At 40.8% G+C, this 27,722-nt stretch overlaps 2 protein-coding genes across 51 annotated transcripts; one reads left to right on the forward strand and one right to left on the reverse strand.

Annotated features, from left to right (window-relative positions):
- The first annotated feature begins 326 nt into the window (after positions 1-326).
- LOC127332785 (uncharacterized) lies at positions 327-26,884 on the forward strand. Of its 50 annotated transcripts, none has more exons than XR_007870663.2 (13): positions 327-792; positions 2,206-2,321; positions 7,031-7,168; positions 7,274-7,421; positions 7,545-7,584; positions 7,657-10,330; positions 10,448-10,574; positions 11,290-11,368; positions 11,462-11,571; positions 13,017-13,191; positions 13,552-13,709; positions 14,030-14,447; positions 14,732-15,144. XR_007870663.2 is itself a non-coding variant. In XM_071826038.1 (10 exons), the coding sequence occupies exons 4-9, from the start codon at positions 7,349-7,351 to the stop codon at positions 24,847-24,849; spliced, it is 375 nt and encodes a 124-aa protein (XP_071682139.1). In that variant the 5' UTR covers positions 327-792; positions 2,206-2,321; positions 7,031-7,181; positions 7,274-7,348; the 3' UTR covers positions 24,850-24,969; positions 26,761-26,884. The 50 variants fall into 50 exon arrangements, 3 of the variants coding, with proteins under 3 accessions (XP_071682139.1, XP_071682138.1, XP_071682140.1); XR_007870680.2 differs by lacking the exons at positions 13,017-13,191; positions 13,552-13,709 and having other exon boundaries at positions 7,657-8,397; positions 8,643-8,738; positions 8,887-10,330; XR_007870693.2 differs by lacking the exons at positions 13,017-13,191; positions 13,552-13,709 and having other exon boundaries at positions 7,657-8,397; positions 8,643-8,738; positions 10,260-10,330.
- LOC127332784 (protein FAR1-RELATED SEQUENCE 5) lies at positions 2,336-5,888 on the reverse strand. The gene is made up of 5 exons (XM_051359126.1): positions 5,506-5,888; positions 4,805-4,894; positions 4,658-4,732; positions 2,498-4,578; positions 2,336-2,427 (listed from the first exon to the last, which is right to left on the reverse strand). Exons 1-5 carry the CDS (start codon positions 5,881-5,883, stop codon positions 2,394-2,396), a joined length of 2,658 nt encoding a protein of 885 aa, XP_051215086.1. The 5' UTR covers positions 5,884-5,888; the 3' UTR covers positions 2,336-2,393.
- Positions 26,885-27,722: the final 838 nt, after the last annotated feature.

The raw sequence follows: 27,722 nt of genomic DNA on the forward strand, positions 1-27,722 counted from the left end.
GTCACTCTAGCTCTCACAGTTTGGCATCTTTGGGATGCCCTGAATGTTGTCTGTAACGACGAACCAAGGAAGCATACGTACGGCCTAGCTGAGCAAATCTATATCTACACTACTTATCTACATCTACACTACTTAAAAAAGAGGAATAGGTTCCTTATTCTGCCAGCCGTATTACGACCAATCTTTTCGTCGTCCTTGTCGTAGTCCCGTTCCGCATGCGCCTATCTGGGCCACGCCAACATGGGCTTCGTCCCTCCCACCGAATCTCTTGTCGCTACCCTTCGTTCCATCGTTTCTTTCGTCCCTCTCCGCATCTGAGTCTAGGATTCCGGAGAAAGTATCTAGTGCTACATGGGCTATGGGTGGTACCAGTTTCCCCACGAATCTGGACCGCACAACATGGATCAAGGGACAGGATTGAACGTAACATCCCACCCTGGCACATATGCATATTGGACCCTCCTGTTACTCTAATTTGTGGTACATGATCCTCATTTCCAGTCTCTCCCCACTGAGCACATCGCCCCCAAATCGTCCTAGGGTTAAAGGAGGCGAGACGCAGCCGGAGCTTGTCAAGGTGCCGCCGCCGGAGCTTGTCAAGGTGCCGCCGCCCGAGCTGAACCAACTGGCGGTCGCCTAGTACGGATCTGGACCAACTCTCCGTCGCTAGTGGCAGCCGCTGCAGCCATGGAGCTGTACGAAGCTGGACCGACCTCTGGCGCCGCTGCCTCACGAGAAGTCGTGCTAACGCGCAACATGGAAAACTGCGAGGGTCTTTGGAGGCTGCAGCCGGTAAGCACATATATGTAATTTGTTCTTGTGATTTTTCTGTCTAGGTAGATCTCTATTATCTCCTAATTACGGAAGTTAGCATCTGTGCACAGCTCAGCAGAATCCAGAATAGCATGGAAATTGGTATTGTCTATTGTGTCAAGAGCCTCGTACAAAACAACATCTGTGGAGGTAGATTAGCTTATCCTGTTCCATCACATTAACTTTAGTAATTCCTCTGATTCTATTATTTGGGCATACAATAATTCTGGCAATTATTCTACTAGTACCCTGTATGCCATTATCAACTTCAGAGGCATAAAACAAATTCAGATTCCTTCTATTTGGAAATTAGTTGTCCCTCCTAGAATAGACATCTTTCTATGGTTGGTTATGAATAATAAAACCATGACTAGGGATAACCTTAATAGAAGGAATATCAAGAAACCCACAGAATGTGTTTTCTCTAAGGAAGAAGAAACCGTAGACCATTTGTTCTTCAAATGTATTGTGGCTAGACATATGGCAAGAAGTTAGTACTTTTTTTGGTAAAGAGGATCTTATTTAGACTCCATTGCTCATTTTTAGATAGCCAATGATAAGCATTTATGTTTTAAATTCCATTTGTGCTGCTGCCTTATGGTAAAATCTGGAAACTTAGAAATGATTTGATCTTCAATGGCATAACATGGATTAGCTTGAAACATGTTTGGTGGAGCATCTTAAGAACTATCGGGAGATGGCAGAGCCTTTTGAAGGCATCGATGATGGACTTGGCAGGAAATTTTTTCCATCACTTCCGTCATTCAATCTTGCTGGCTCCTCTCAGGATAGCAAATGGCTGAAGCTTCAGCTTGAGTGTCACAGATCACCCCTGGTATCCCCAGGACCCTATCTCTCTCTACGTACTTACGAATGACTGGGGCAGGTTCGACTTTGCTAGTGCAAAACTTCAGATGTTGACAGTGAACGTCTTCTTGGATCATAGCCCCACGTCTACGCTCGACACCGCGTCTTGTGTGTCTCCTGTGACATTGGCACTACCCCCAGGTCCCGGAGCTGGAGATGGAAGAAGCCGCTGCTGGCTAAACACAAGCCTATGTGTGCCCGCTGTAGAAACATAGTTCTAGCTCTAGCTCTTTATCGCTTTTGAATTCCTTTAGAAGTTCAGACTCTTAGCTTTCCTTTTTCGCAAAAAAAAGAACTTGTTCATCCTCTGCCTGTGTCGTGGGCTTCTTAAATGGAGCAGGAAGGTAAACCTCCTGTTATTCTAAAAAAACAAAATCTGTGGAAGGAGCTTAATTAAAAAGGCATGCTCAGCTAGATATATTGTTTTGTGATTCTTATTTTCTTATTACTTTTAAGTGCATGGCCATTTATTGATTTAGAGATTCCAATGGTCCAAGTTACTGATTAAATTCCTGTTCTTGGCAGCAGTTGCGAATTCTTGGTTCGAAGAAATAGATATTCAATCTATAGAGCTTGACGCAACAACGAATGCCTGCAAGGCACTGATGATTCCTCAAAGATTTTGAGGAAAATACTTACTGGTAATCCTGTTTACTATGACCAAAGATTGCATACCACGTTGCACAAAACAAACGCAATGCAACTGTTAGCATCTAATCCTGTTTATCCTTCTTACTGCTTTGCGCCCTAGAACATAAACAACGTCAGTTAATTAAAGCGAAGGAAAAATTGATAGAAAATTATATGTCATTACTACCTCTTTTTATTTTTTCCAGTGGCTGCTATCTCTGAAGCCTTCCTAAATCGGTGACCATTCCCTTTTGTGTGTGCTATGTCAGGTGGATGAATACTAATGTCGGTTGGGAATGTCGATCCAACAAATGACTCGAACTCTTCAACTTTATTGTGCTCTTTGGTTGTTCCCATATTTAGGACGTGGTCAACCACCTCAAAAATAGCCTTCTTGAAATACTTCATCTTCTCCTCACATTGTTTAGCAGCAATCATGCCCATGTTGAACTTAGAGCATGTATCGGAATATAACAACTTCATGGATGACGGAAGGGATGTACATGATCCTTGTAAGACATTGCCATTACCATCATATACTACCTTCTGTGTAGCGGTTTTTGTCCATCTATCAAGAACATAATGACTAGGAATTTCTAGGCATTTCTCCCACTTTAGAACAATAATTATGTGAGAACAAGGAATACCCACTGATTCAAACATCTTGCAAGAGCATTGTGCAATCTTGGTACGGGTGTTGTAAATCACTTCTCTTGGCCTACCGCTTCCACTTAAACATGTTTTCTTAAGCTCGCCAACTTGCTCCATTTTCTGTAGATCACACTTGTCCCTAGCAGCAAGCACCTCTGTTTGGAATAGTTTAAAAATGGAATGGGTGTAAACATCCCTACCATGACTCTCCATGCCCCAGTTTGTGCTTAAAACTGGTTGTGTATGAAGGGAGATATTGTCATTCTCCAATTCTTTTTGTCGTTGTTCATCCATAGCAGTCTCATATCTTATCCAGAACTCAAGTAAAGAGAGTCGCCGGTTTAGGAAGTGGCCAAAGAATGCGTTCTCACTCTCAGATCTCGATGTAGTCCTCAATATCCCACCAAGTGGTACGTCACGAAAGTATGCAGGTATCCATCGTTGCCGAATGCCAAACTTGCTAGCCAACCATCCATTGTTTCCAAGTCCATAATCCGATATTATTGAATTCCACTTTTCCTCGAACTCGTTTGGAGTCTCCGAAGCCCATACACATATTCCAAACCTCTTTAGAAAATCCTCATCCTGCATTAGAACACGCCCAACTTTTTCGGGCAGTTTGTTAAGAATGTGCCACATACAAAATCGGTGTCTAGTGCTTGGAAATACAGCTGGAACCGCTTCTTTCATGCTGGCGTCCTCATCTGTTATGATTAGTTTAGGCGCAACTCCTCCCATGGCCGCTAGAAAAGTTGAGAATAACCATTCATACGACTCAAATGTTTCATTTGCAAGGAATGCAGCACCGAAAGTAACCGAAGAATCATGGTGATTGACTCCAGTGAACGGGGCAAAAACCATGTCATATTGGTTGGTCCGATATGTGGAATCAAAGGAGACAACCTGCCCAAATAGTGCATAATTCTTCCGAGAGGTACCATCAGCCCAGAAAATATGTGTTAGCTTGTTCTCTTCATCCAGTTTGTAATCAAAGAAGAATGATGGATTGATACTTTGCTTGGATTTCATAGCACCAATAATAGTTTGTGCATCTGAATCTTTAATTATTTCCTTGAAATCACGGTAGTAATTCTGTAAATCACGCTTCAAGCAGCCAATCTGTCCAGGCCCTCTTTCTACAGTAAGCATCCGGTATGTTGCAGAAGTGCCAAGCAATGCTTTATGGCATGTGAATAATTTGCTCCTGAGTTCGCTATTTACTTCTCTATTTGATCTTAGGAACTGACGCTTATTTGGCGACACGAGCTGATGTGTGTGTTGTAGGACCAAACGGGCGACCACATACTTACCGTCATTTCTTCTCTTCAAACCTATCATAGCCTCACAACCACACCTACTTATCTTCACATTTCTTTTCCGTTTCTTCACAGCCTCATTGTTGAGCTCTTTTGTTTTTCTCCATCCTTGCTTTGCACAGACAAACCGCTTCCATAGCGCTACACCACCCTTCCCTAAGTGTTGTGTCCCTGTGCGTACTGAAAAACCAACCTCATGAGCATACCGTGTGTAGAACGACTCTCCGTTTTCCCAGCTATCAAATTCCATGCCAACTTTAGGCTGCAATTCATCATTGCATGCAGGCTCATACGTTGTTCCCTGACCAAAAATACATAGCTCTCAAATTCCGAACTTATGCATTTGATGCTAAAAGGCTTGAGCATTAAAAAAAGCTTACACAAAATGGGAGGGTGTTTTCTCTCGTGGGTGTGCTGTAGCTATCTCCGTCATATGATCTGGACAACATTGCACCCTAGAAAATGGTACAAGTCAGAAGTGACATGGCTTGGTAGTCAAATTATTACAGATGCAACTAAGCAGCTACCGTGGAAAAACTGTTGGCGTCGTCTTCAAGCGCCGTTGCCGTTGTTGACCCTAAGCTCGGAACAATGGATTCCAATGGCTCCATGATAGACTGGTTTAAGAAAATAAACACGACAGAAAATTATATCAATTTGTTTGAGGAAAATGCAATGATTAAACAGAGGGCAATAACTCTTTCTTGCACTATGAACACAATACCGAATCTGGTAATAGAAATACAGCAGCACATAACACCTCAAATAGGATATGGTGTTCTAGATGCACCACCTACAGTTCATGATCTATGACGCTCTTGCGTTTAGATATAAATATGAAAAAAATGAGTTGTCAAGTGAGCACATTAAGCCATCTGATGCATAAATAATTTCTCAGCAATATCATGCAGGGTAGCAAATCTGGTAATAGAAATAAAGTGGCATACAACACCTCAAATAGGATATGGTGTTCTAGCTGAACCACCTTCAGTTCAGTATGTACTATGCGTTTGGATTTAAATATAAATATGAAACAATGAGTTATTAAGAGAGCACATTAAGCTAACCGATGCATAAGTAATTTCTCAACTACACAGCACAACAACACAATTCCACTGCAGGAAGATGGTTGCCAACTCAGCACAAATCAGCTATAAATTCCATTTGCACAACGAGATTCCAAGTCAAACTAGAAACTAAACTCCCTGATGAATCGCACAGAACTCACCAAAGAAGGCCCAGCTACAACAAGATTTGTGGCACTCCCGGATGAATCGCACATTGGAGCGGCGCTTCTGCATATTCCGTCTCCATTCGGGAATGGAGCCACCGAGGATGCGACAAGTTCCGGCGGGCGGTACAGAACCAGAGATGTGGCCGTGTGGTCGACGGGCACATGCATCTGGAACATCTCCGTAGGTCGCGCTGGAGGATGGGATGGGCGGTCCGGCCCTGTGCTCGGTGGTGGCGGAAGGTTGAGCTCCGGCTGCATCACTCTCCTAACCCTAGTCACGATTTTGGGGATGATTCGACTGTGCGAGCGGCAGTACAGATATTGGAAATTATGGACCAGGTGGAACAAATTCGAATAAAAGAAGGGACTCATTTGTATATGTGCCACGGTGGGATATCCATCTCAGAGTTGTGTTCGATCCTGTCCCTTGATCCATGTTGTGCGGTCCAGATTCATGGGGAAACCGGTACCACCCATAGCCTATGTAGCACTAGATACTCTCTCCAAACTATAAACTAAACTCCCTGATGAATCGCACAGAACTCACCAAAGAAGGCCCAGCTACAACAAGATTTGTGGCACTCCCGGATGAATCGCACATTGGAGCGGCGCTTCTGCATATTCCGTCTCCATTCGGGAATGGAGCCACCGAGGATGCGACAAGTTCCGGCGGGCGGTACAGAACCAGAGATGTGGCCGTGTGGTCGACGGGCACATGCATCTGGAACATCTCCGTAGGTCGCGCTGGAGGATGGGATGGGCGGTCCGGCCCTGTGCTCGGTGGTGGCGGAAGGTTGAGCTCCGGCTGCATCACTCTCCTAACCCTAGTCACGATTTTGGGGATGATTCGACTGTGCGAGCGGCAGTACAGATATTGGAAATTATGGACCAGGTGGAACAAATTCGAATAAAAGAAGGGACTCATTTGTATATGTGCCACGGTGGGATATCCATCTCAGAGTTGTGTTCGATCCTGTCCCTTGATCCATGTTGTGCGGTCCAGATTCATGGGGAAACCGGTACCACCCATAGCCTATGTAGCACTAGATACTCTCTCTAGGATTCCGCTCTCCTTGGCCAGGCCGCCGCCAATGACCATCGTGCTCACTCTCCCTGCTCTCGCACTGCTCAGCTGATGCCCTCACAACTCTCCCCTCCGCCTTCACTCCCCTCCGTATCGTTGGGAACTTGCCCACCAAAGTCCAAGTGGAGGAGGCGCCGCCATGACCCAGTCCTCCCCTCCCTATTCGCGACGATGAAGAGCTCGCATGGAGGACAACGGCAGGGCGCCCACATCGTGCGAACCTAGCGTTGCTGAAGACGGCCGGCGTCCGTGCTCCGGAACTGGGCAGGGAGGCCTCGATCTCGGTCTGCAGGTGCATGGATCCGAGAGGCCCCATATGGATTGTTCATTTGATTTTTTTTTCAGTTAAAACAATCCGATTTGTTTCTGCTGTTTTCCCAGAGTTTCTTGTTCATATTGCTTCAGCCTGATTCCTAACGTCAATTCTATTGGTAGCATTGGTGGCCCAGACGGAAGTAGTAAGCACGAGGGACAGCCGGCCGAAGGACCTACAGACTTTGTGGTTCACTTGGACAATCATACATTTCAGCACGCACAACAGGATGAAGCACTACTAGGATGTATTTGTTGTTGGTGCGTACAAATGGTGACCCCTTGTCCTCTTCACTTACTATAAGCTGTAGCTTCAGAAATCTTTCAGAATGTTTTGTTCTGGTAACATCGGTGGCTTTGATGTAGGCGTGTTCTTAGTTTTCCCAAGGGGAATAACGTGGATCACTTATCAATTTACTTGGCACTCAGCCAACCTCCGATATGGTTGGAGCCAATCTTCATGCCAGTTGTTTGCCGAATCCGAATACACGTTTAGTTCTGGAGGAGAGCACAGGTTGGTCGTTGGTCGTGAATTAACCTTCGGCTTCGAAAAATTAGAGGGTCAATTATGTACACTCTTGTTTGCTTTCATAGTACATGCCTTTTATTTTGATTTTACTTCTCATGGATATTTCAGGATATGGGGGCAGCGTAGCAGGGGTCATGAACAATGACAGGTGTGGCTATTGAGTTTATTTTTTAGTTCGTTTCAGAAAATCCCATGTTAATTTTACATTGGATTTTGGCAGCTGATTCTGTCTGGTTGTGTTGAGGTCAACAACTCAACGTCACTTACATTTGTGCTATTTTCATGATAAAGGGGAAAAGGAGTGGTACTTATGCTATGGTCGTAATTGAATTCCACATAACTCAGTTCAGTGATTGGGCGAATCCGTTAGCTGCTGAAGATTCTTATGTAATTTACACACTAAGATTTTCTGATCCTTGTTACTATGTTAGTAGTAGAGATAATCGTCGTTGCAGGATATATGTAATTTCTAAAATTTGTTCTTATCTTTGCCTCATAATCTAAATGTTGTGCGATAAGGTGTATATAGGTAATCAGTAATTTCTTGTACTCTTTAATAAGGAAAGGGCATAAGGATTTCTTTTTGCAGTAACCATTATGAACAAGATATGAGTTTTCTGTTCTATATTGCAAATAAATAAATCTCCGCGAGATAAACTAAATTGGCACCTTCCAGATTCATGATTCACATATTATACAAGTTATTATCCATTCATTTATCGATGTGTTATACTTTTTTACTTAGTTCCTATACTTGATGAAAAACATGAAGTGAGATTGTGAGTTCTGTTTAACCCATGAATGAAGTAAAATTCTATTTAGGTCACTATTCTTAAAAATCTTACACTATTTGCTTGACATATTGTCACGCGTGCCACGTATTTAGATTTCCAACAGAAGGCTGTAATCAAGCACCAGGAAAAAGATCCTCAAATTCTGATTATTTGATTGCCTATTCAAGGTACGTATTTATGGGATTTTATCTTTCTTTTTGCGCATTGCTTTATGAAGCGATGTGAGTTCTTTGGAAGTTATTATAGAAAGTTTTCTCGTGAAAATCTTCCTCAAGTTCCAAAAGTTTCTTTATGAAGTTATATAATGACAATTAGACTACTAATAGTATCACTTTTGCTGATAGACTATTGCTTCCTTGCTCTAATATGTGATTGCACCTGAAATGACATTCACGTTCTGCTTCCTGGTTAGCTCTTGGTCAACTTTACACCTGAAATGACATCAAGCTTTTCTTCAGTTCATGAAATTAGATACCGGGGTATTTGAAGATGTGTCTATGATTCAGAGGTAAATTATTCCATCCCCGACCTGCTGTCAGGTCCTAAAAGTTGATTTTGTTTTGGTTATGGCTTGTGTTGTATCAAAATAAGTAAGTAGATTTATTGTGAAGATTAAGATTGTTGTCAAGATCGTGATCCCTTGTTGCTTATGTAAGTCTTTCAAGATGAGGCGACCATTTCTTCTGTTAAGTCTTTCGAGAAGAGCTGCCTAAATCTTTATTCAATCGCTTGTTCAAAGCAACTAATGGAATTCTTTTGCCGGCCTCTTCGAAAAAAATATGTAAGTTTATGGCTAATTATTTTGAGTGACATTTTCTTCCCATATGGAAAAAGAATATATATATAGAGCTGGACTATTCTCGAACCCCCTTAAGAGGGGTTGTAGAATAGCTATTCTCAAACCCCCTATTCCCGCTTTAGTTTCTTATCCCAAAACCGCCCCATCTGAACGCCCGAGAAAAGCAGGTACCACCGCCCACGCGGAACCACCTCGGGCTGACCCAAACGCCCCCCATCGCTCGTCAACCCCCACGCGACCCAGTCGCCCGCCTGTGCCCCTTCCACGAGCTCCGGCGTGCCGCCGGCGGGTCAGCGAGCCACCTCCCCGACCTCCCATGCCCCGCGGCGGGCCACACTCCCTCAACCACCTTCTGCGCTGCGTTGGCAGGCCACCGTGCACCCCGCGCCGCCCTCCCCTTCTAGGATGAGGGCATCCGTCCCGGCGCCGCCAAATTCGCCTCCAAATCGCGCGCATCCCGCCCGGCGATGCCCTGCCGCGCGCACCGATAGGTTCTCCACTCTGCCTCATGCGCTCCCCTTCCCTGGTAGCCCCCCCCCCCCCCCTTCTTACCTGATGGATCCGATGGATCTCTGGCCGGATTACCTCCACGCCACTGCCGCTGGCGCCCCTCCACTGCTAGGAGTTCACCTTCCCCTGGCCCGATCTGGAGCACACCGGCATAGCCCACCCTTCCCTCCTCGTCCACATGCCCCGGAGCCTTTCTGAACCCCCGTGGTACTTGCGCGAGCAACGACCATCCCTGGCCATCTGTGTTGTTGCTGGATGCACGACGCCTGCCTTTGTGGCTGCCCCTATTCTGCTTTTGGGCCGTGGGTGCGGCTCCTATCCCGGCACGCTGTTTCACTTCCTTCTTTCCCTGAACTAATGCGTGAAGTCTAGAAGTTCAGCTCGTCCTAATGCCTGTAGTTGGCTTTTAAATACTTCAGGTTATGGATGACTCTGTTCCTTTTCTTTTAGCCGGTATATCATGGGTGCACTGCACGGTGTGCATTTCTTTCGTGAGGGAGTTCGCCTCTCTGTAGGATTGCTTTAGTTACATTTTTTTGGATAAAACCATTTCCTGCTAGTTGATGTAGAATTGTCGGCGATGCTTAAACTTCTGAATACAGCTGCAGGTGTGCTGAGATTTTTATACAAATGGTGTATTCGTGATTTATATTCGCCAAAGTTTAGATAATTACATCACACAAACTAATTTCATAATTTTTTTGCATCTGGTCCACCAAGAGAGCCACCGCTAGGAGTGCCTGCACCGTTGGGTGCTATTTCTGACTTGCTCCAGCTGCTGAACTGAACTGGTGACCTGCTGATATGAATTAACTGCTGCTATTTTGGATAGTTTAACAATTGTTATGCAAGGAGTTATCTCCATTTATTTTATGTTACAAATAAATCATCTCTAAAATTAATTACAGGCAGTGCACTTATGACACCTATGGGGAGTTCACTAGCGCTCATCGCTAGATTTCGCCAGGAACCATGGCGGGAGTCCAACTTGAAGCGCAGCACCCGCAGGTTGTGGGTACTATTCTGATTCTCGAGGTAGCTTTCTAGTTCTTATGGTTACTATATGATCAAGGTACTATTCTGAATATTAATTCACTAAGAGTACTTGAACTTTAATTGCGCGGAAGTTCTATTTATACATATATGAAGCCCATTTCGCGAAAATATTTTTGAACTTCACTGAAACTTCGTTCGGAAGCTCACTTGGTACTTGCACGAAGTTCATTTTTGTAAGATGAAAAATGCATGTGCGGTTGTGATGTTCAATTCTTTTTGCCGGGAAGTGCAACCACAACGTTCCTGACCAAGTTTGGTTACCTGCTCTTTGATGTCTTGCTAAAAGCTTTTTGATGTTATGCTGCCGGTAGGCACTCAAAAGTGCCCCTGTTTGAATTCATATGTAGATGGTTACATGGCAGGTGCACGAGCAAATTCCCCCATGTGACTGTCATATATTTTCTTCTAAAATTTATGTGCGATAATTTGATTTAACAACATTGGAACAACCTATCTAGGGTCTGAAGTATCCCGCACATTAAAATGAACCTCTTTAGCAAGAGGAGCAGCATGAATCTGCATCTATTATTCTCAAGGATTATTACACTAAAAAATGATTGTTATGCAGTGCCATGTAATAATACAAAGTATATGTCTGGAAGTGCACATAGGATAAAATAGGTAGTTCATTGTATGTAAAATAAAAGATGTGCTCTTCTTTTTGTAACTTTACCTTCTTCCGTCCAAATAATAGAGGAAGTTCACTTTGGATTGAAAAATAGTTCTATCAGGACGCACATGGAGCCCTCCAATTGAAGAAGTTATCTAGTCAGGTGTTATTCCTCGATTTGTGTAGTTTCTTACCAGAGAAAGACCTGAACCAAATAGACTTATAACTATGACGTCTTTCTTTTTTACTTCTGTAGTTTGAAGCCTCCATCTGTGATGTGCGGCCCACGACTAGGAAGGCTTCCATGCAGCCGCAGGGAGTCCTAACCATTTGAAGTGTGAAGAATAGCTGGACTCTCATGCCCAGGTCAGCCTGCTCCTCGCATTGTCGACTATGGTTCTTGCTATGCGAAATTCTATTGCTGCATGTGGTTTTATTCTTGGTCATACTTGCTTGTTTATTTACAGCATTGAGCGGTTCACATGTTAATTATGAGCAGCTCAATTAGGCCAAAATAGGGAGTTCACTTTCCTGTTAAAAAAGATAGCAGAAAATGCTCTCGGGTCACTTGTTAGTTTTAGGAAGTTCATTCGTTTGGTTTATACAGTGCACTTGTCATTTATTTTCATCTTAACATTAAATATTTAATAGAAGTTCTGCTCTATTGTTGGCAGGGTTCATTCCAAGTTAATTACCTCGTCCACACATGAAGTTTACTTGTTTTTTTAATGGAAGTTCGCTTTGTCCAATTTTTTTTTGTTAAAGCCCACATTAAAAAGTTTAGCATAAAAACATTGATGCGACATGGGACGTTGCCTCCTCTAATATGCATAGCTGGATAGATGGCCAAAACAACACATGGAGCAGTAGGCAGCTCCAATAACTTCATTTTCTTTGACTGAATCAACACATGGTATTATTATAGGATAAATAATTGAAGTGAATACCTAGTGAGAGTAAGTAGAAACGTGTTGTGGTCTTTGTATTTGTTTTATGTCTCTTCTAGTCCTGACCATAGCCTTCCCATACTGGTCCAAATATAATAATTACACCGATACAACGTACGTCGCCGGTCCATTTTCGCCTGGAGACAACAGCGATACTACAGGGGCAACATGGAGGAAGTTCGCTTATGTTGTCCCATGTTTCTCTTTTATTTCTTCTTAATTAGTGCATCCACAACTGCTAGTTCGGCTTCCGTCTCCCTTAATCTGTTTCCATGGTGGCAACACTCTCGTTCGGGCTATAATTTCACTTCATGTTTGGATTGATTTTGCTGCTGGTTGATTTTAGAATTGTTGGTGAGGTTGTAATGCTTCTGAACTACTGTTGGTGTTGCACTATATTTATTAACTGCTGCCTTGTATGAATTTTCACATAAAGATTGTTTGCTAGCTTTGTATTTGAGCAAATGTTAGACGATTGCAGCACATAAAACAATTTAACCTATTTCACATATGAAGTTTACTCATTTGTTTTTTGGAAATTTATTGTTTCATAGACTGTGAAGTTCGCTTTTATTTAAAATGCAAGTTCGCTTGTCGAACCTAAGTATGGACTAGTATAGTTCACATTATTCAGAAAGGGAAGTTCATCTTTATTATCAGGAAGTTTATTTTGTCTACCTTTTTAGTTAAAACCACAAACATGAATTAAATAAAAAGTATAGCTCGCCTCCATATTTTTATTTTCTTTCTTGCAAGTGCATTATTTGCATTCGGGAAGTGCAGATGGATAAATTTGATATTTCTGTTCAATATTAGTGATAATTTATCTTCATTTCTGGAAGTTCACACTTCATTCCGTAGCAGATCAGTGTAGGTCTTCTTGGGGCTGACCGAGCACCTGGCTGCCGCATTGGGGTTCAAATATAATCAAACCATCTTCACTTTTTTTGGGAAGTTCACTTCGGACATAATGGGAAGCTCAATTTGCACACCGTGAAAGTTCATTTCATTTTATTATGAAACAAACTAAATGGTAATGGTGAGTTCACTTTTGTAAAAGTGAAGTTCACTCCGCAAATAAAATGAAGTTCATTTGAAAAAAAATGCATATTGCTGAGGAGCTCAGAGCAATCTTGTTTTGATGTATAAAGCATTATCTAGTATTTCGTTTGCTCTTGACCATCTACCACTGTCTACTAGTATATTTATACATTTCGTTTGTTGAGGAGCTCAGAGCTAATAATGATGTCTATGAATTGTGTTAGATTTTTTACATTATATGTAGGGAGTAGTAGCATTCTGTTTAGGCAAAGTTTGGATAATTGCAACACACAACATTCGTTTCTGAAGTTAACTTTCCGATTTCAAGAAGTTACTTCATTGCATCTCGTATGTGCAGGTGTATCTTCACAAAATACATTTTCTGAATGCTTTTGGATACTCCATTTTTTGATATTTGTAAGCCTATAAGATCTGAGAGAGGTGGAAAAGCAGTGGAGTTTTGATAAAACACAGGAATGAAACATTGCAGTTGTATTATACTATTATGGTTAATAGGTAATGGCAGTTCTTGACATACTTTTTTTTGTATCATAGACTAAGCCTTCTCTGCCAGCACTCAAAATTGTAGGAAGTTTATTTTGTTTTAGTAGACGGTAATTTTTGACAACTGAGCAGTTCAATTAGGCCGAAGGAGGGACTTCACGTTCCTGTAAAAAACAGAGAAAAATGTAACCGATACACTTCTTTATTTTTGGTTGGCTCTATTCTGAAGTTCTGCTCCGTGAATTGACTAGTGTAAACAATTTTGCTGCAAGTTCACGTTGCTTGTAGATGAAAGTTCAGTTATTATATCTGAAGTTCCTCCTGTGTTGCAGGCAAGTGAGGACACCATGGACCTGCCGTGTGTGGATGTTGCAGGGCATGAGGTGGAGCAGGAGAGTCCTGTGCCGGTGTTGCACAAGGCTCGTTGGAACTCCGGATTAGACATATGCAGTAGTTCACTTGCTCATCGTGGGAATGCCTCATTCGGCAAAGACAGAAGTTCACTTACACGATGAAGTAGGGGTGATGCACCAGGTTCTGGAGTTAAGTTCTGCCATTTTTCTGCAGTTTAGTTTATTTGTTTCTCAGTTCAGTTTTTCCCTTTCCTGAAGTTCAGTTCATCATAATGTGTCAAGTTCACTTGTCATAAGCTATGTGTTGTACTGTTGCCTGCAGGATGACGTGCAATTTCAAGGAAAGTATGATTTGTGGCAGGCTGTGAATGGTAACCAGTAGACGTAGTAATAACATGTAAGTCTCTTCCCCTATACTAGGTGATACTGATAAAACATAGTGGCATAGTTATTCTACTATTAATAGCGTTTTGGTGCCTTGTTGCTTAGTATAAAAAACACTTCTGGCAGTTAAGTATATTTTCTGAGAAATTCATTGAACTTCTGGCAGTTCGCTTAGTACTGGATTTTTGTTCTTCCTTTCGACAACAAAGAATTATTGTTGCCGTATTTTAAGATGTGTAATTCCATGAAATTCACTCCTGGGTTCGAAGTTCATTTCTTGCCAATTTGGAAGTGCAGGTATATCGCGTTTGACCTCTCTGAACCACCTTCAAGATGTGCGCCTTACCAGCTTCAGGGGATGACTGAGCGTGGCTCACTGAGTACTTCGCCAAGAGTTCTGCATCCTGTTCTAGTTTGACCTCTCTTTAATTTTTATTTTTACATTATGGCGTGATCTCCAGCCACGGCACATTGATGGAGGCATGCGCCACAGCCTTGGACATGCAAGTATTTACAAAATAATGATTATGTTACTTGGCAACCTAATGGTACTTCCAAATATGCATCAAAACAATGTCATTGTGGGAGTTTTCTTTCATTTTTTTGTTGTAATAATTTCACTTTGATATGACAGGCTGATGTTTTTTCTGCCCTGGAGTTCACTTCCTACTTATTTTTTATCAACAATGTCACTATGTATTTTCCCAAAAGTTCACTCTCTAAACATCAACCGTTCACTATTCACTATTTATTATTTGGAGAAGCTTAGCTTATCTGACGTAGGAATTAACTTTTTTAGTCCGCATAAAGACTCAATTAATCCTCTTCTCAAGAAAGTTCACATTTTTTATAGCATGAAGTTCACCAAAATTCTTATACAAGCTCGCTTCGAACTATCCACCAAGTTCATTTTTATATGAAATGTGTAACGTGGTTGTGAAGTTCAATATTGTTTTAGAAAATTAGATGATAAATTTAAAATGGTCTAGGAAGTTCATTATTTTGTTGTTGCATGGTTCATTTCATGAACATTACACCAAAATTCTTCTAGAAGCTCGCATAGAATATACACAAAAGTTCTCTCAGTGAATATTAGTAGTTCAGTTCATATAATATTGAAGTTCACTATGAACAATAGTTTGAAAGAACAACGACAAGTTCTAAAAATGGAGTTTTATATTTTTAAATCTGCTCTCAAATTGTTAAGAATGTCGATAAATCTTCTAAAAATGGAGTTCACTTCGAACTGGACTAAAGTTTCGGAAGTTCGCCCTGTACAATATTGAAGTCCGTCGGGAAGTTCAGATTCATGGAAGAAGAAGTTCACATCCACAGAAGTTCGCTATAATTTTATTATATGCCTGAAACTTTTATACCGCGATCGGAAGTTCACTAACAGATATAAGGAAGTTCACTTCTATATTCGAGCACCTCATGCACTATGTTTTTCTGGACGGAAATCATACGCATAGAAATCGTCCGTACAACCACCGATTGCGCAAATCGACCAACTCAACGTACAATTAGCACTAATATAACTCTACTAATACTCCAACAGATCGCAATGCCACACCTAATCAATCTAGATGAGCCAATTTCGAAATGTTTTCGTGTCGGCGTTATCTTCACTTTTATGTATTTCTGAAATTAAACTAAAACCATTTAGAATTTGGAAAAACATTCAACATGAAAAAGATTCTCCTAATCAATATATTTTCAACGCAATATCATTTGGAACATTCCGATGAGTGGTTCAGAAATAAGCCCCAAAAACAGTTCGAAAAACCGAGAAGTTCGAAGAACGTAATCACGTATTTTCAAATCTGCTCTTAAACTATAAAGAATTTAGAAAAGTGTTCTTCATGAAAAAGGTGCGCCTAGTCAGTACCTTTCCAACGGCGTATCATACGCATCATTCCGATAAACAGTTTGAAAACTGGAACCCCAAAACTGTACAACAATAGAGAAATCCGCGAAAACGTTGTTTTGTATATTTCAAATTAGTTTTAATCACTATAGAATTTGGGAAAACAATGAACAAGAAAAAGATGCGAAATTTCCGTGCGAATCCAGCGGTATATTATACGCATCAATCCGATAAGCGGTTTGAAAATCATCATGAAAATACTGTCCGCACGAACATGCAATTCTGGTATTCCGTCGAGAAGTTCACTTGTGAAACACGCGGAAGTTCAGAAAGGGTTCGAGAATAGTTAGTCCCGAACCGGTTCGAGAATAGCAGACCTATCTCTATAGCTATATATATATATATATATATATATATATATATATATATATATATATATATATATATAGCCCAACTATTCTCGAACCCCCTTAAGAGGGGTTCTAGAATAGCTATTCTTAAACCACCTAAACCGACCAACCAACTCGCACCGAACCGAACCCACCCGGAAAAAATTAGACCCAACACACCACCGCACGAACCCTACCTATTCACCACCTTGTTTCTCCGGACTTTTGCCCCAAATCCACGCGCGCCGCCGGCCAACCCCAATCCACCCGCGCTACCGGCCGCCCCCAAGCCACGCGCGCCGCCGCCGCCCCAAATCCACGCGCGCCGCGGCCGCCCCAAGCAACGCGCGCCGCCGGCCGCCCCAAATCCACGCGCGCCGCCGGCTGCCCGATCCACGGGCGACACCGGCCGCCCCCCAAGCAACGAGCGCCGTCGGGCCCTTCCTCAGGCGCCAGCTCGAGGGCTGCCTCCCTCCCTTGGTCGCGCCCAGTCCCGCCTTCCTCCGGCGCCGGTCGTGGGCCGCCAGTCTCCCTGGGTCGCCGCCGTTTTCACCTTCCTCGGCCACGAGGTTGAGGCGCGCCGGCCTCCCTGGTCCGCCGCTAGCCCGCTACCCCCACCTTCCTCCGCCGCGAGATCAAGCACAGGGGGGGCGGACAAACCACATCGCGCGAGTTCACATGCCCCGCCGCGGGTAGTTCACATCACTCTACGCTGCCAGCATGTGCAGCTCCATCTTCAGGTTCGTGAGATGTATCTCTCGGCAGTTTGCTGTGTGATTTTAGGGAGTTTCTTGTGCGGTTTGGTGGCCACCCGAGGTGCTCCGGATACATGGCCGCCCACTGGCTATACCCTGTCCATTTCTCTAAACTGAAGTGCCTTGCCTTGCCCTGGGCAGTGAACTTCTTCGGTGATATAAAAACTGTTGCAAGTGTTGTACTATATTTCTTAACTGCTGCTCCGTGTGTGATTTTTTTTTCATAAAGATTGTTTGCTAGCTTTGTATTTGAGCAAATATTGGATGATTGCAGCACATAAAAAACTGTTTCACCTAGTTCACACATGAAGTTTACTCATTTTTATTGGAAATTCGTTTCATAGACTGATTACTATCAAAAGCACATAAGCACCAAACTGTGAAGTTCGATTTTATTTAAGATGCAAGTGCACTTTTATTTAAAATGCAAGTTCGCTTGTCCAACTCAAGAAGTTCACCTTTTTTATCGCTAAGTTTTGTTTTGTCAGGAAGTTCACCCCATATGTGGCTGAAAGTTCATCATTATCTAGACGGTAAACTTATCTGAATAGCTATTCTAGAAGAACTAGGGTGTGATCGAGTAAGAGCAAAAAGTTCATAAGTGCAAATTTGTAATTTCATGTTTGAACTGTCGTAGTCTGTATTTATTTTAATCAATGCACTGGAGTACTAGTTCAGTAGTACTGAGATTCTATTTAATGGAAGTTGGGTGAAGCAAGTGAGCTGCTTCTACGTAACATGACAAGTCTGGTTATTTGCTACACCTGGTCGTTTGCTGGTTCGTTCTCTCTCGCTAATGAATTCTCACCTATAGCATTTGCCCTCTACATATTTGTATGATCTTATTTTTTGTGGAGTTCACTTCAACCTACGAAGGAAATCCATTTATTTTGGTCAGAGAAGTTTTATTAGTTCACACAGTAAGTTTGCATATATTTCTGTTCCCACCACCTCAGTCTGGGTAAGTTCATCTCGCCCCCCCTCTTTTGTGTACGAAGTCGAGCAACCTCTGCACTGCTTGATGCTATGGAAAGCTAATTCTGAACTACTACATGGATACAATTTAACCACAACGTGTGTCGCTTGCTAGCACTGCGCAATCTGCAGTTTAGAAAGAGTGCGCAGTTCAGAGAGATGGTGTTCAGAGAACTCATTTTCTAGGTTGTTGCTCTGCTTCTGTCTCGAGGTCTCGACAGTGCCTACAGTTCACTTCATGTAAAATGGCAAGTTCACTTTTTTATTCTTGGGGAGTTTGTTTTATGCTTTCTCCTATTATTGCTGTATGGCTGATGGGAACCTTTTCTGTTATTGTTAGTTCTCTTGAAAGTTAACCTTTTTCCTCTTTGGGAGTTCACCTATTTTTATCCAGTCAAGTCCATTCTAATAAAGCATCATGAAAAATAGTTCATTTCATTTCAGTAACAACTGCAGTTCGTTTGTGCATAATGAGTATCTCTCGGTTCTCTTTTTTCCTTCCACAAGTAAGATTCTAATTTTCTGAATTTCCTTGCTCCACTCTATTTTGTTAGTAGGTTGTTCTATCTTCTTGCAAGTTGGTGTCCTTTACTTGTTTATTTTATGCTCATGAGAACATAAATTAGTTATTCATAATTCCACTTTGTTGTTGTCCCACAGGCTGGACTCGATGGCGGACGGCCACCTATCCATCACAGTGGCGCAACATGCGGAGTAGTTAGCTAGCACGCGACGTAACCAACATTTGAGTTCACCCTGCGCTGTTCCTCGGAGTCCACGGCTTTGGAGGGTCTTTCATGCACAGGTCTGTCTGCTCCTGTCGCTATGTTGGTTGCTGCTATGCAAAAATCTACTGCTGCATGTGATTTATTCTTGGCTGTACATGCTTGTGTGTCTTACATCGCTAAACAGTTCACTTCTTAAATGTGAGCAGTTCGATTAGGCCAAAAAAAATCATAATTACTCTGAACTGCCTGATGCTTATCCATAATTACTCTATTTAACTGTTTTTGCTATTTGAAATTTTGTTTGCAGATTGTGTGTTAGATTTTTATTTGGGCAAAATATTCTGGCTACTTGCACTTTGCCCGCAATAATTTCACTCTTTGATTTTCTACTAAGTGCACTTCACATATTGTTGTCATGTTCCCTTCTATGATACAAGTTTTTTTTGTCAGGGAGTTCACTTTTCTCTCTTGAGATTCACTCCGTTTACTTTTATAAAAAGGAAGTCCACCTATTAAGATAAGAGTGGTTCGCTTAAAAAATAAATGATATTCCACTTCTAAAGGGAATACCACAAAAACATATATTGTTTTCTCTAGTTCTCCATTGATCTTTCAAATTAGCCACACAGTTGATGTATATTCCACTTTTTAGTTTCATGTATATTTCACTTTTGTTGGACAGTTCACTTTGCACATAAGTGGAAGCTCATGTACATCGTGAATGTTCATTTCATTCATCTATGAAACAAACTAAATGGTCATAGTGAGTTCATTTGGTGTAAAATGGAAGTTCACTCTCCAAATAAAATGAATTTCATTTGAAAAAAATGCATGTTACTGAAATGGAGGCGCTCAGAGCAATCTTGTTTTGCTATATAAAAGCATTATCTACTATTTCTTTTCAATAATTTGGACGGAGAAGTTCATTTCTATGGTGATTTGTCGTTTTTTGCTTAGTGGTCTGTAACTTTTTTCCATCCGGTGCAATTCATTTTATTAGGATGGCACATCGCTGCCAGTGAACTTCACTCACGTCATGGAAGTAATGTGCCATGCCATGGAAGCAAGTAAGTATTAAGATAAGTTCACTACATGTACACATGGAAGTTTCTTTCTTAGTTAATTTATGTTACATTCTACCATTCATACCATGGCGTTTTGTACTTTCCTGATAATAGTGTGAACTCCCTATTTGGCCAAGATCATTTGAGATGTATACATTTAAGAAAGCTCTCTTGCGACCCCTCCAACGAGCTCTATTGGGAAGTTCACTTCTTCTGAGATGTGGAGTTCACATATCCTAATTGGTAAATTTCACATCTCCCTGCTACTTCAGTTTAGATATTCCTGCCAGCTAAATTAGTCTTTCCGATTTTAAATTTTTTGTTAACTGAATTTTGAAATTCACAAATGGATAAATGTGAAGCTCAGATAGACATGAATGTGAAGTTCATGAATTTGCGCTCAGATAGACATGAATGTGAAGTTCATGAAAGGTAGAACAATTTTACATTTTTCTGCAACAAATTGTGCATTACTGATCTCAAAATTAGCTGAAACCTAAAAAGCTTCACAAGTGTGCACTTGATTTTGTTAGGCTTGAAAGAAATAATATATCAGGGCAGACAACTAGTAGTTCAGAAAGCTTCACAAGCGTGCACTTATCCAGAAGCATTCTTTATCCTTTGTGTCAACGACTTATAGGTGTTTGTTATAATGCCTAAGTGATATGATAAAAGCTTAATAATTATGTAATTGGAATAGATGAAAAGCAGTTCCAAAATTCTCTTATGTGAGCAACAATTTGTTAACCAGCATTAATGTTTGTATACTAGTAATCAGCCTGATGTAGTTCTTTTTATATTGCAGTTTCATGTGCGATGGTGCTAGCTTGGGGGGATTAAAGGGGTCTAGTGTCCACTGTCCAGCAAGCATTCAGCCGCTGCATCAACCAGGTGCCGCCGCAAGCTCGACCAAGCGTACTCTGCCCTTTCTTTAGAGCTCAGCATTTCACATTTTACAGAGCATCAGTTCACGTATGCTATGCAGTAGTTCACTGAGGCGTTGCCCTCAACGTTGGAGCTGTGCAGCCCTGGGAGACAGAATTGTGAAGTCGGGAAAGCTATAGCTTTGAAGTTCGGAGAGATCTCAATTTATAGTTTTGGTTGAGAAATTGAATAAGTGATGTGAACCAGATTTGTCTTTCTATTGTTTTGTTTCTCTCGCTTTGTTAATGGTTTAGTGTTGAGACCGAATGGATGCGGTTCATTGTATGAATTTTACGAGTTCACTTTTTAAGTACCAAAAGGTACACCGTGTTTACTGAAAGTTTTCTTTTTCTTGGATGATTATTTATGCAGCACATTCACTCTGTAACTTCGAGTTCACTTTTATTCTCTTGGCAGTTCATTCTTTTTTTGTAAATTGTGTTGCAGCACACGGGCACTATATTTGCATCGATTGGTTCACTGGCTTCAAATAGAAAAAGAAGTTCACCTCGTCCCCATATGAAGTTAGCTTATTTTTATGTTGGAAGTTTGTTTTGTATATTGATACTTTGTATTTTGTGATGCTGCTAGCTATTTGTTTCAACGAATTATTCTGTGAAGTTCCTCTTTATTTGTTAGGAACTTCGGTTTGCATGTATGTGAAGATCCCTTATTATTAAGATTTTTTCGAATTTCTTTCTGGAAGCTCACTTTATATATGTGTGAAAGTTCAGTATGTACGTATGTCAGTCTACGCTTTGTACTACGCATCCTGGTACCATGTGCTTCATCTGAAAATATCTAATGTAAAGCACATGTATCCTTTTTCTATAAATGTTAAAAACAAATGAAGTTCACTATTTAGGCTTCCGCGGTTTGATATACAAAACATCGAAGTCCACTAAGAGAAATAGAACAAAAACAAAGAAGTTCGAAAATTCCATACTTTAGTATATTTTGAACTGCTCCTAAAACATAACTTTTTTGGAAATATTCTATATGAAAATTTGCACTTTTTTATAACTTTCCAGCGATGTATAATTTGTATCATTTTGATCGAAAGTTTGAAAACTATCACAAAAGCTGAAAGCAAAATCGACAATTTACATACTCCGTCAGGAAGTTCACTAGCATGTCCTGAGAAGTTCACTCTCATATTCAGGGTAGTTCAACTAGTCTGCATTTTCTGGGCGGAAATCATATGCATGAAAATCGCGTGTACAGCCTCCGGTTTCCCAAATCGACCTCCACCCCATGCAATTGGCAATGATATGACTCTATTCATACTCCAGGGTGGTGACATGCCACACCTAATCAATCTAAGTGAGACAATTTTAAAATGTTCCGAGTCGGCGTTGCATCCGATTGTGGGTATTTCTGAAATTAATTTTAAACAGTTTGGAATTTCGGAAAATGTTCAGCATGAAAAAGTTTCGCTTAATCAATATCTATCCAACGACATATCATTTGTAATAATCCGACAATCGGTTAAAAATTACAACCTAAGAAACCGTTGAAAAAACGTGAACTTTGGAAAAATGGGAACAACCATTTTCAAATCTGCTCTTAAACTGTGAAGAATTTGGGAAAATGTTCAACATGAAAAAGTTTCGCCTAGTTAATAGCTTTCCAACGACATATCACTTCCATCAATCCGACAAACGGTTTAAAAACCAGAGCCAGACAAGTTCAGTAAAATCGAGAAATCCGTGAAAACATAGTTTGGCATATTTAAAATTAGTTTTAAAGCATACATAATTTCGAAAACAAATAGAAACAAAAAAGATGCGAAATTTGTATATCTTTCCAATGCTATATCATATGCGTCATTCCGATAAGAGGTTCGAAAATTGGCCGCAAAATACTGTCCGCCAAACACATGAAATTCTGGTGTTCCGCCAGGAAGTTCACTTCCATGTACCAGGAAGTTCAGAAAGGGTTCGAGAATAGTTATTCTCGAACCGGTTCGAGAATAGCAGACCTATATATATATATATATATATATATATATATATATATATATATATATATATATATATATATATATATTATCAGATCATTTCAATTTATACCTTGATCAGTGTGTGCGCAGTATTTTGTATGTACTTCATTTGCAACTTGAGGGATCCAGATGGTTGGTTAAGCTTTAGCTACACAGTGCTATACTGTCTTTTGAAATATAGAATTATCTATATGTGATTTTAATTTTATCATGTAGTGGAGCTCTTCCGCCTTCCGTTTTAAACGATGGAGATCACAATTTAGGCATCTTTTCTCTTTTTCACTAAACCTATCCCATGAAACTTCGATACTGGTACGAATGTCTCCAGTCAAATATGTGTGAGGCGCGATATAAAATTATTGCTCTGATCCAATTTGCTCATAGCATGTGTAGGGAGATGATTTCTTTGCGCTAGGAAGGATAGATCTTTATATCCAAATTCTGCTATAGGGATTGTTCTCTTCTTTGATAAATTCATAAAATGTTTTCTCTTATTTATGTATTCAGTATTTATTGAACAATGGAAATCTTACTGTTAATATAATCCAAGTTAATTCGCAAAAAAAAATCCAAGTTATATAAACCTTTTTTTACAGGGAGTTTTTTCTTATGGCCTCCCTTTCTTTGTACTATATCTTTTTCGCCTAATCAATGAACATAACAGTTCTCGTGCTATTATTAAAAAAACAAATACTGACAGAGAATAGATTTTTTCTGATGATTTTGCACGTCCTTCATCTATGAAAACGAGCTCACGAAATGTTGGCATCGGAGAAGATGGTCGGGTACTAGAACACACAAGGTGGATCCTGGTGGCGCCGTCAGCTTGAGATTGTAAACTGTGCAACAAAAATTAAGTTGAACAGATTACAGTGGTTCATGGTTGCGCCTCTCAAGAATCCGCCTGCTAACTTTCTTTTGTACTAGAGTATTGAACTGAATGCACAAATTATTGGAACGAGTTAATGCTACTTACTCCGATTCATATTACTTGCAATTAATATGGATGTATTTAGAACTAAAATGTTCTCAACGGTATGACTCCTTTTATTGCTTCATTTTTATTGCTTCATGGCAGTACTCGATCTTAGTGTGGTGGTCACAATCCTTATTGATGCTAAAATACTTTAGCTCTTCATATTCTGTTATACCCTGCTTAAAAAGTTGTCAAATAACAGAATTTGTCATGTACTTGCGGTCAAAATTAAATACTTCAAGTGATGCTGTTGTGAACGGATTGCATATCTAAGTTTTGCTGTCAAATAATGGAGTATTTTAGCATCATGTTCAGTTGTTGTTTCCTGAAATGCTTTAGCTCTTGTTCTCTGAAGCATGGGGCCTTTCACTCACCAGGATTGCTCCATGACACAAACGCACCATCAGAACAATAGATGTCCAGGTATTGTTTATTGTCTACTTCTAATCACAAGATAATCATTCTGCACTTAACCCACTTAACATTTCCATCTGTTCTTGATCAGTGGATGACGGCGGATCGAGGCATCAGGCACTTGGAGATGCTGGTGTGAATAAGAGCCTACAGGTCTGGATCAATCTCGCCTCCAAGGACAAGGTATATGTTTCCTATTAATACACCAGTCATCTTCTTGAACAACTTCATCAGTACATGGAAACGAATAATCACTCAACATTTCTACTTCTGGAAATGATTATGAATGCAAAGAGCGAGCCAATGTATAAGGAACTGTAGAGCAAGGACCTAAGCCAGGCCTCGAAGGACGGCGTCGGCGTCCGCATATTGTCGTTGAGACCTCTGGGGTGGGGTGTAGGGAGAGCGTGTCGACAGCGCAGGGAAAAAATGTTGCTTCAGGTTTGTGGTCTTTTCATGCTTGCTAAAATGACAACCATATAAATCCAAGAACTCGTTCTTTCATTTTTTGTATGGTTCATTTTCAAAGTGTATCGGTTTAAGCACTATTGTTTACTGAACATGCCCAAAGATAAGTCCCAGTTGTTATCTATGTCAACTTTAAATTGCAGGAAAATATTCTTTTTTCCAGCTTTATTAGTGATATTACGAACAAATCGTTCAAAACCATATTTTTGCAAGCAGGTGAAAAAGACACCAGACGAATAAGCGATTGTATTCAATAGTGAGCGATAGTCCCGTGAATTTGTAGACCCATATACCTCCATCTCATATGCTTTTACATTGGAAGTTTTTATTCTCTTAGTGTATAAGTCCTCTTATGGTGTCCAAATGTTTTTGGATCAATCGAATAAGGGTATATACTAATGCATGGCTGAAAATTTAACTATTTAAGTAGTCTACAAGTCAAATTATTTAAATAGAGATGAAGTAATGTAATAATTATGTCAAAATTCCTCTGATTAGTTCTGTTACTGGTTTATATCTGCAAAACAGATGTGAACAGTTATGCAACTTGCTTGCCAGAAATCCATAATCACCTCAATCTCCATCGCTCCTAGATTTTTTCTGATGCCTGACGTGTGCACCACATCAACCCGCCTCAAGAAGCAGCAGCCTTCAAGCCCTGGGTGGTTCTATACATGCATTTCATCAGCATTTCTCCAAACAATTAGCCATTTATTATATTTTACTCATAGCAGATTCCGAAATCTAATTCAAGATATAGTTACCTAGAAATTGGGAATGACATCGGCTATATCTGTACATGATGAAATCATTTTTAAGAAGCACACTTGATTTATATAAAACTGAGAAGATGGTATTGTACTGTAGCTTCCTTCTTGCATCAATGATGAAGAGATGTGCTTCTGTGATCATTGTTGATAGTATAGGGTCTTCCACTTCCAGGTTCTCAGGAAACACCTCTAAAGTACCTTCTTAACCTCTAATGTTCTTCTGGAAACCCACCTAATGCCTTCATATGTGTCCTGGTATTTGGTGCTTAGTCATTTACAGCATAGTATCAAGATAGTGCTCTTTCTTCTTTCATTCTTGTCATTCATTTCTTATATTGGCAGCAACCTTTTCTCATATTAAGTTTACAAGGTCATTTCTACTACTTACTACCATTGTTATTGCGACGAGTCTCATGCCCTTTTAACTTACAATGTCACTGCTTTACATTACAATAGTGTTGATGGAGAAATGATGAATTCCAGTTGGAGAGAATATTACGAGAGATGACACAAATTGCGGCATAGTGAAAATTGGGTGACTAATTGAGTAAGATAGCTGTTGTGTTATAGCTGGTGATATTTTTTTTTCTTGGTGTGCCCCTAGTTCCCATTTTAAGGATCAATACCACGCAGTAGAAACAATACCTCTACACCAAGAGAAACAAAAACTTAAGGATGTTATTTGAGAGCCGGTAAAACCTGCAACTTTGGTAAATAGCAATGGGCAGCAAAAGTATATGAACATCTACATGTATTATCTACTGCAGCTAACTGAAAGTTATTGATGGATTTTTTTGATCTCTTAGTGTTGTTCGTGTGTCCAGGCAAAAGAGATCAGTACAGAAGCATAAGCTAGGATGCAGGTTTTTTTTTTTGCTTCAATGGTTTCTGTTTATTCCTGGAAGTATTATCACGTTTTTGCAATAGAACAGTACATGTAGATCACCTTCTCGAATAGAGAGCAAAATATAACTCATGGTTTTCAACTTCTCAGGTGGTTTTCAACATAGGGCAAAATGAAATTCTCAGGGGGACGAGGGCCGCCACTCTTGAAGCCACCGCGGAAAGAACAGAGAGGGGATGCCTCCCCAATTCACTCCACATCCAGCAGATCCACGCCGGTAGAGAGAGGGGCGGGCGGAGGGATAGTGTGGAAGGCTCCCCAGGCTGAGGGAGAGGTGGTGCCTGGAGGCGCATGACGCTTCCTTGATGCCCTCCACAGTCGGTCAGCAGGAAGGACATGCCACTGGTACGTGCTTTGTTCTATTTTGCCGGTTCTACTCTGCCTCCAAATCCAGCTAATCTGTAGTCGCTGAGCAAGATGATTGATTCGTGTGGATTTCAGGTTCGACCACAACTGGAAGAAGATAGAGGAGCATGTCCGCACAAAGACTACGGTACAGGTAATTCCGAATTCGTAGTCGCTGAGCAAGATGATTGATTCGTGTGGATTTCAGGTTCGACCACAACTGGAAGAAGATAGAGGAGCATGTCCGCACAAAGACTACGGTACAGGTAATTCCGAATTCAGACTCGATCAACACACCTCATGATTACATGTATTCAACACATGCATGTAGTCATGCTCAGAAGTCCTTTCTTAAGGTGCAGAATCTAGGTGTCACCGCCGGGGCTGCCACACCTAAGTCATGCTCAGAAGTACTTCAATGTTTGTATGACACAAACACTGGTAAGAGTAACACAGGTACAACATTCAAAATCTACTAACTTGTCTAGCAAAAAAAAATACATTTCAGTTGCCTCCGCAAATGCGAGAGCTGATCATAACTTTATGGGTACATTTTATTTGGTTACTTTTTGTGTTATTTTTTAAGAATTTTATGTATGTAAGTGTGCCAGACTTGCTGATGCATGTGCTTTCAGTTTTATAGTGGAAGAAAGTAACTGTTTGATCGAAGCTATCTTATGAAGCTTCTGCCTACCCTACAAAATGAG

This window comes from Lolium perenne, chromosome 2, assembly GCF_019359855.2.
Source record: "Lolium perenne isolate Kyuss_39 chromosome 2, Kyuss_2.0, whole genome shotgun sequence".
NCBI classification, from domain to species: domain Eukaryota; kingdom Viridiplantae; phylum Streptophyta; class Magnoliopsida; order Poales; family Poaceae; genus Lolium; species Lolium perenne.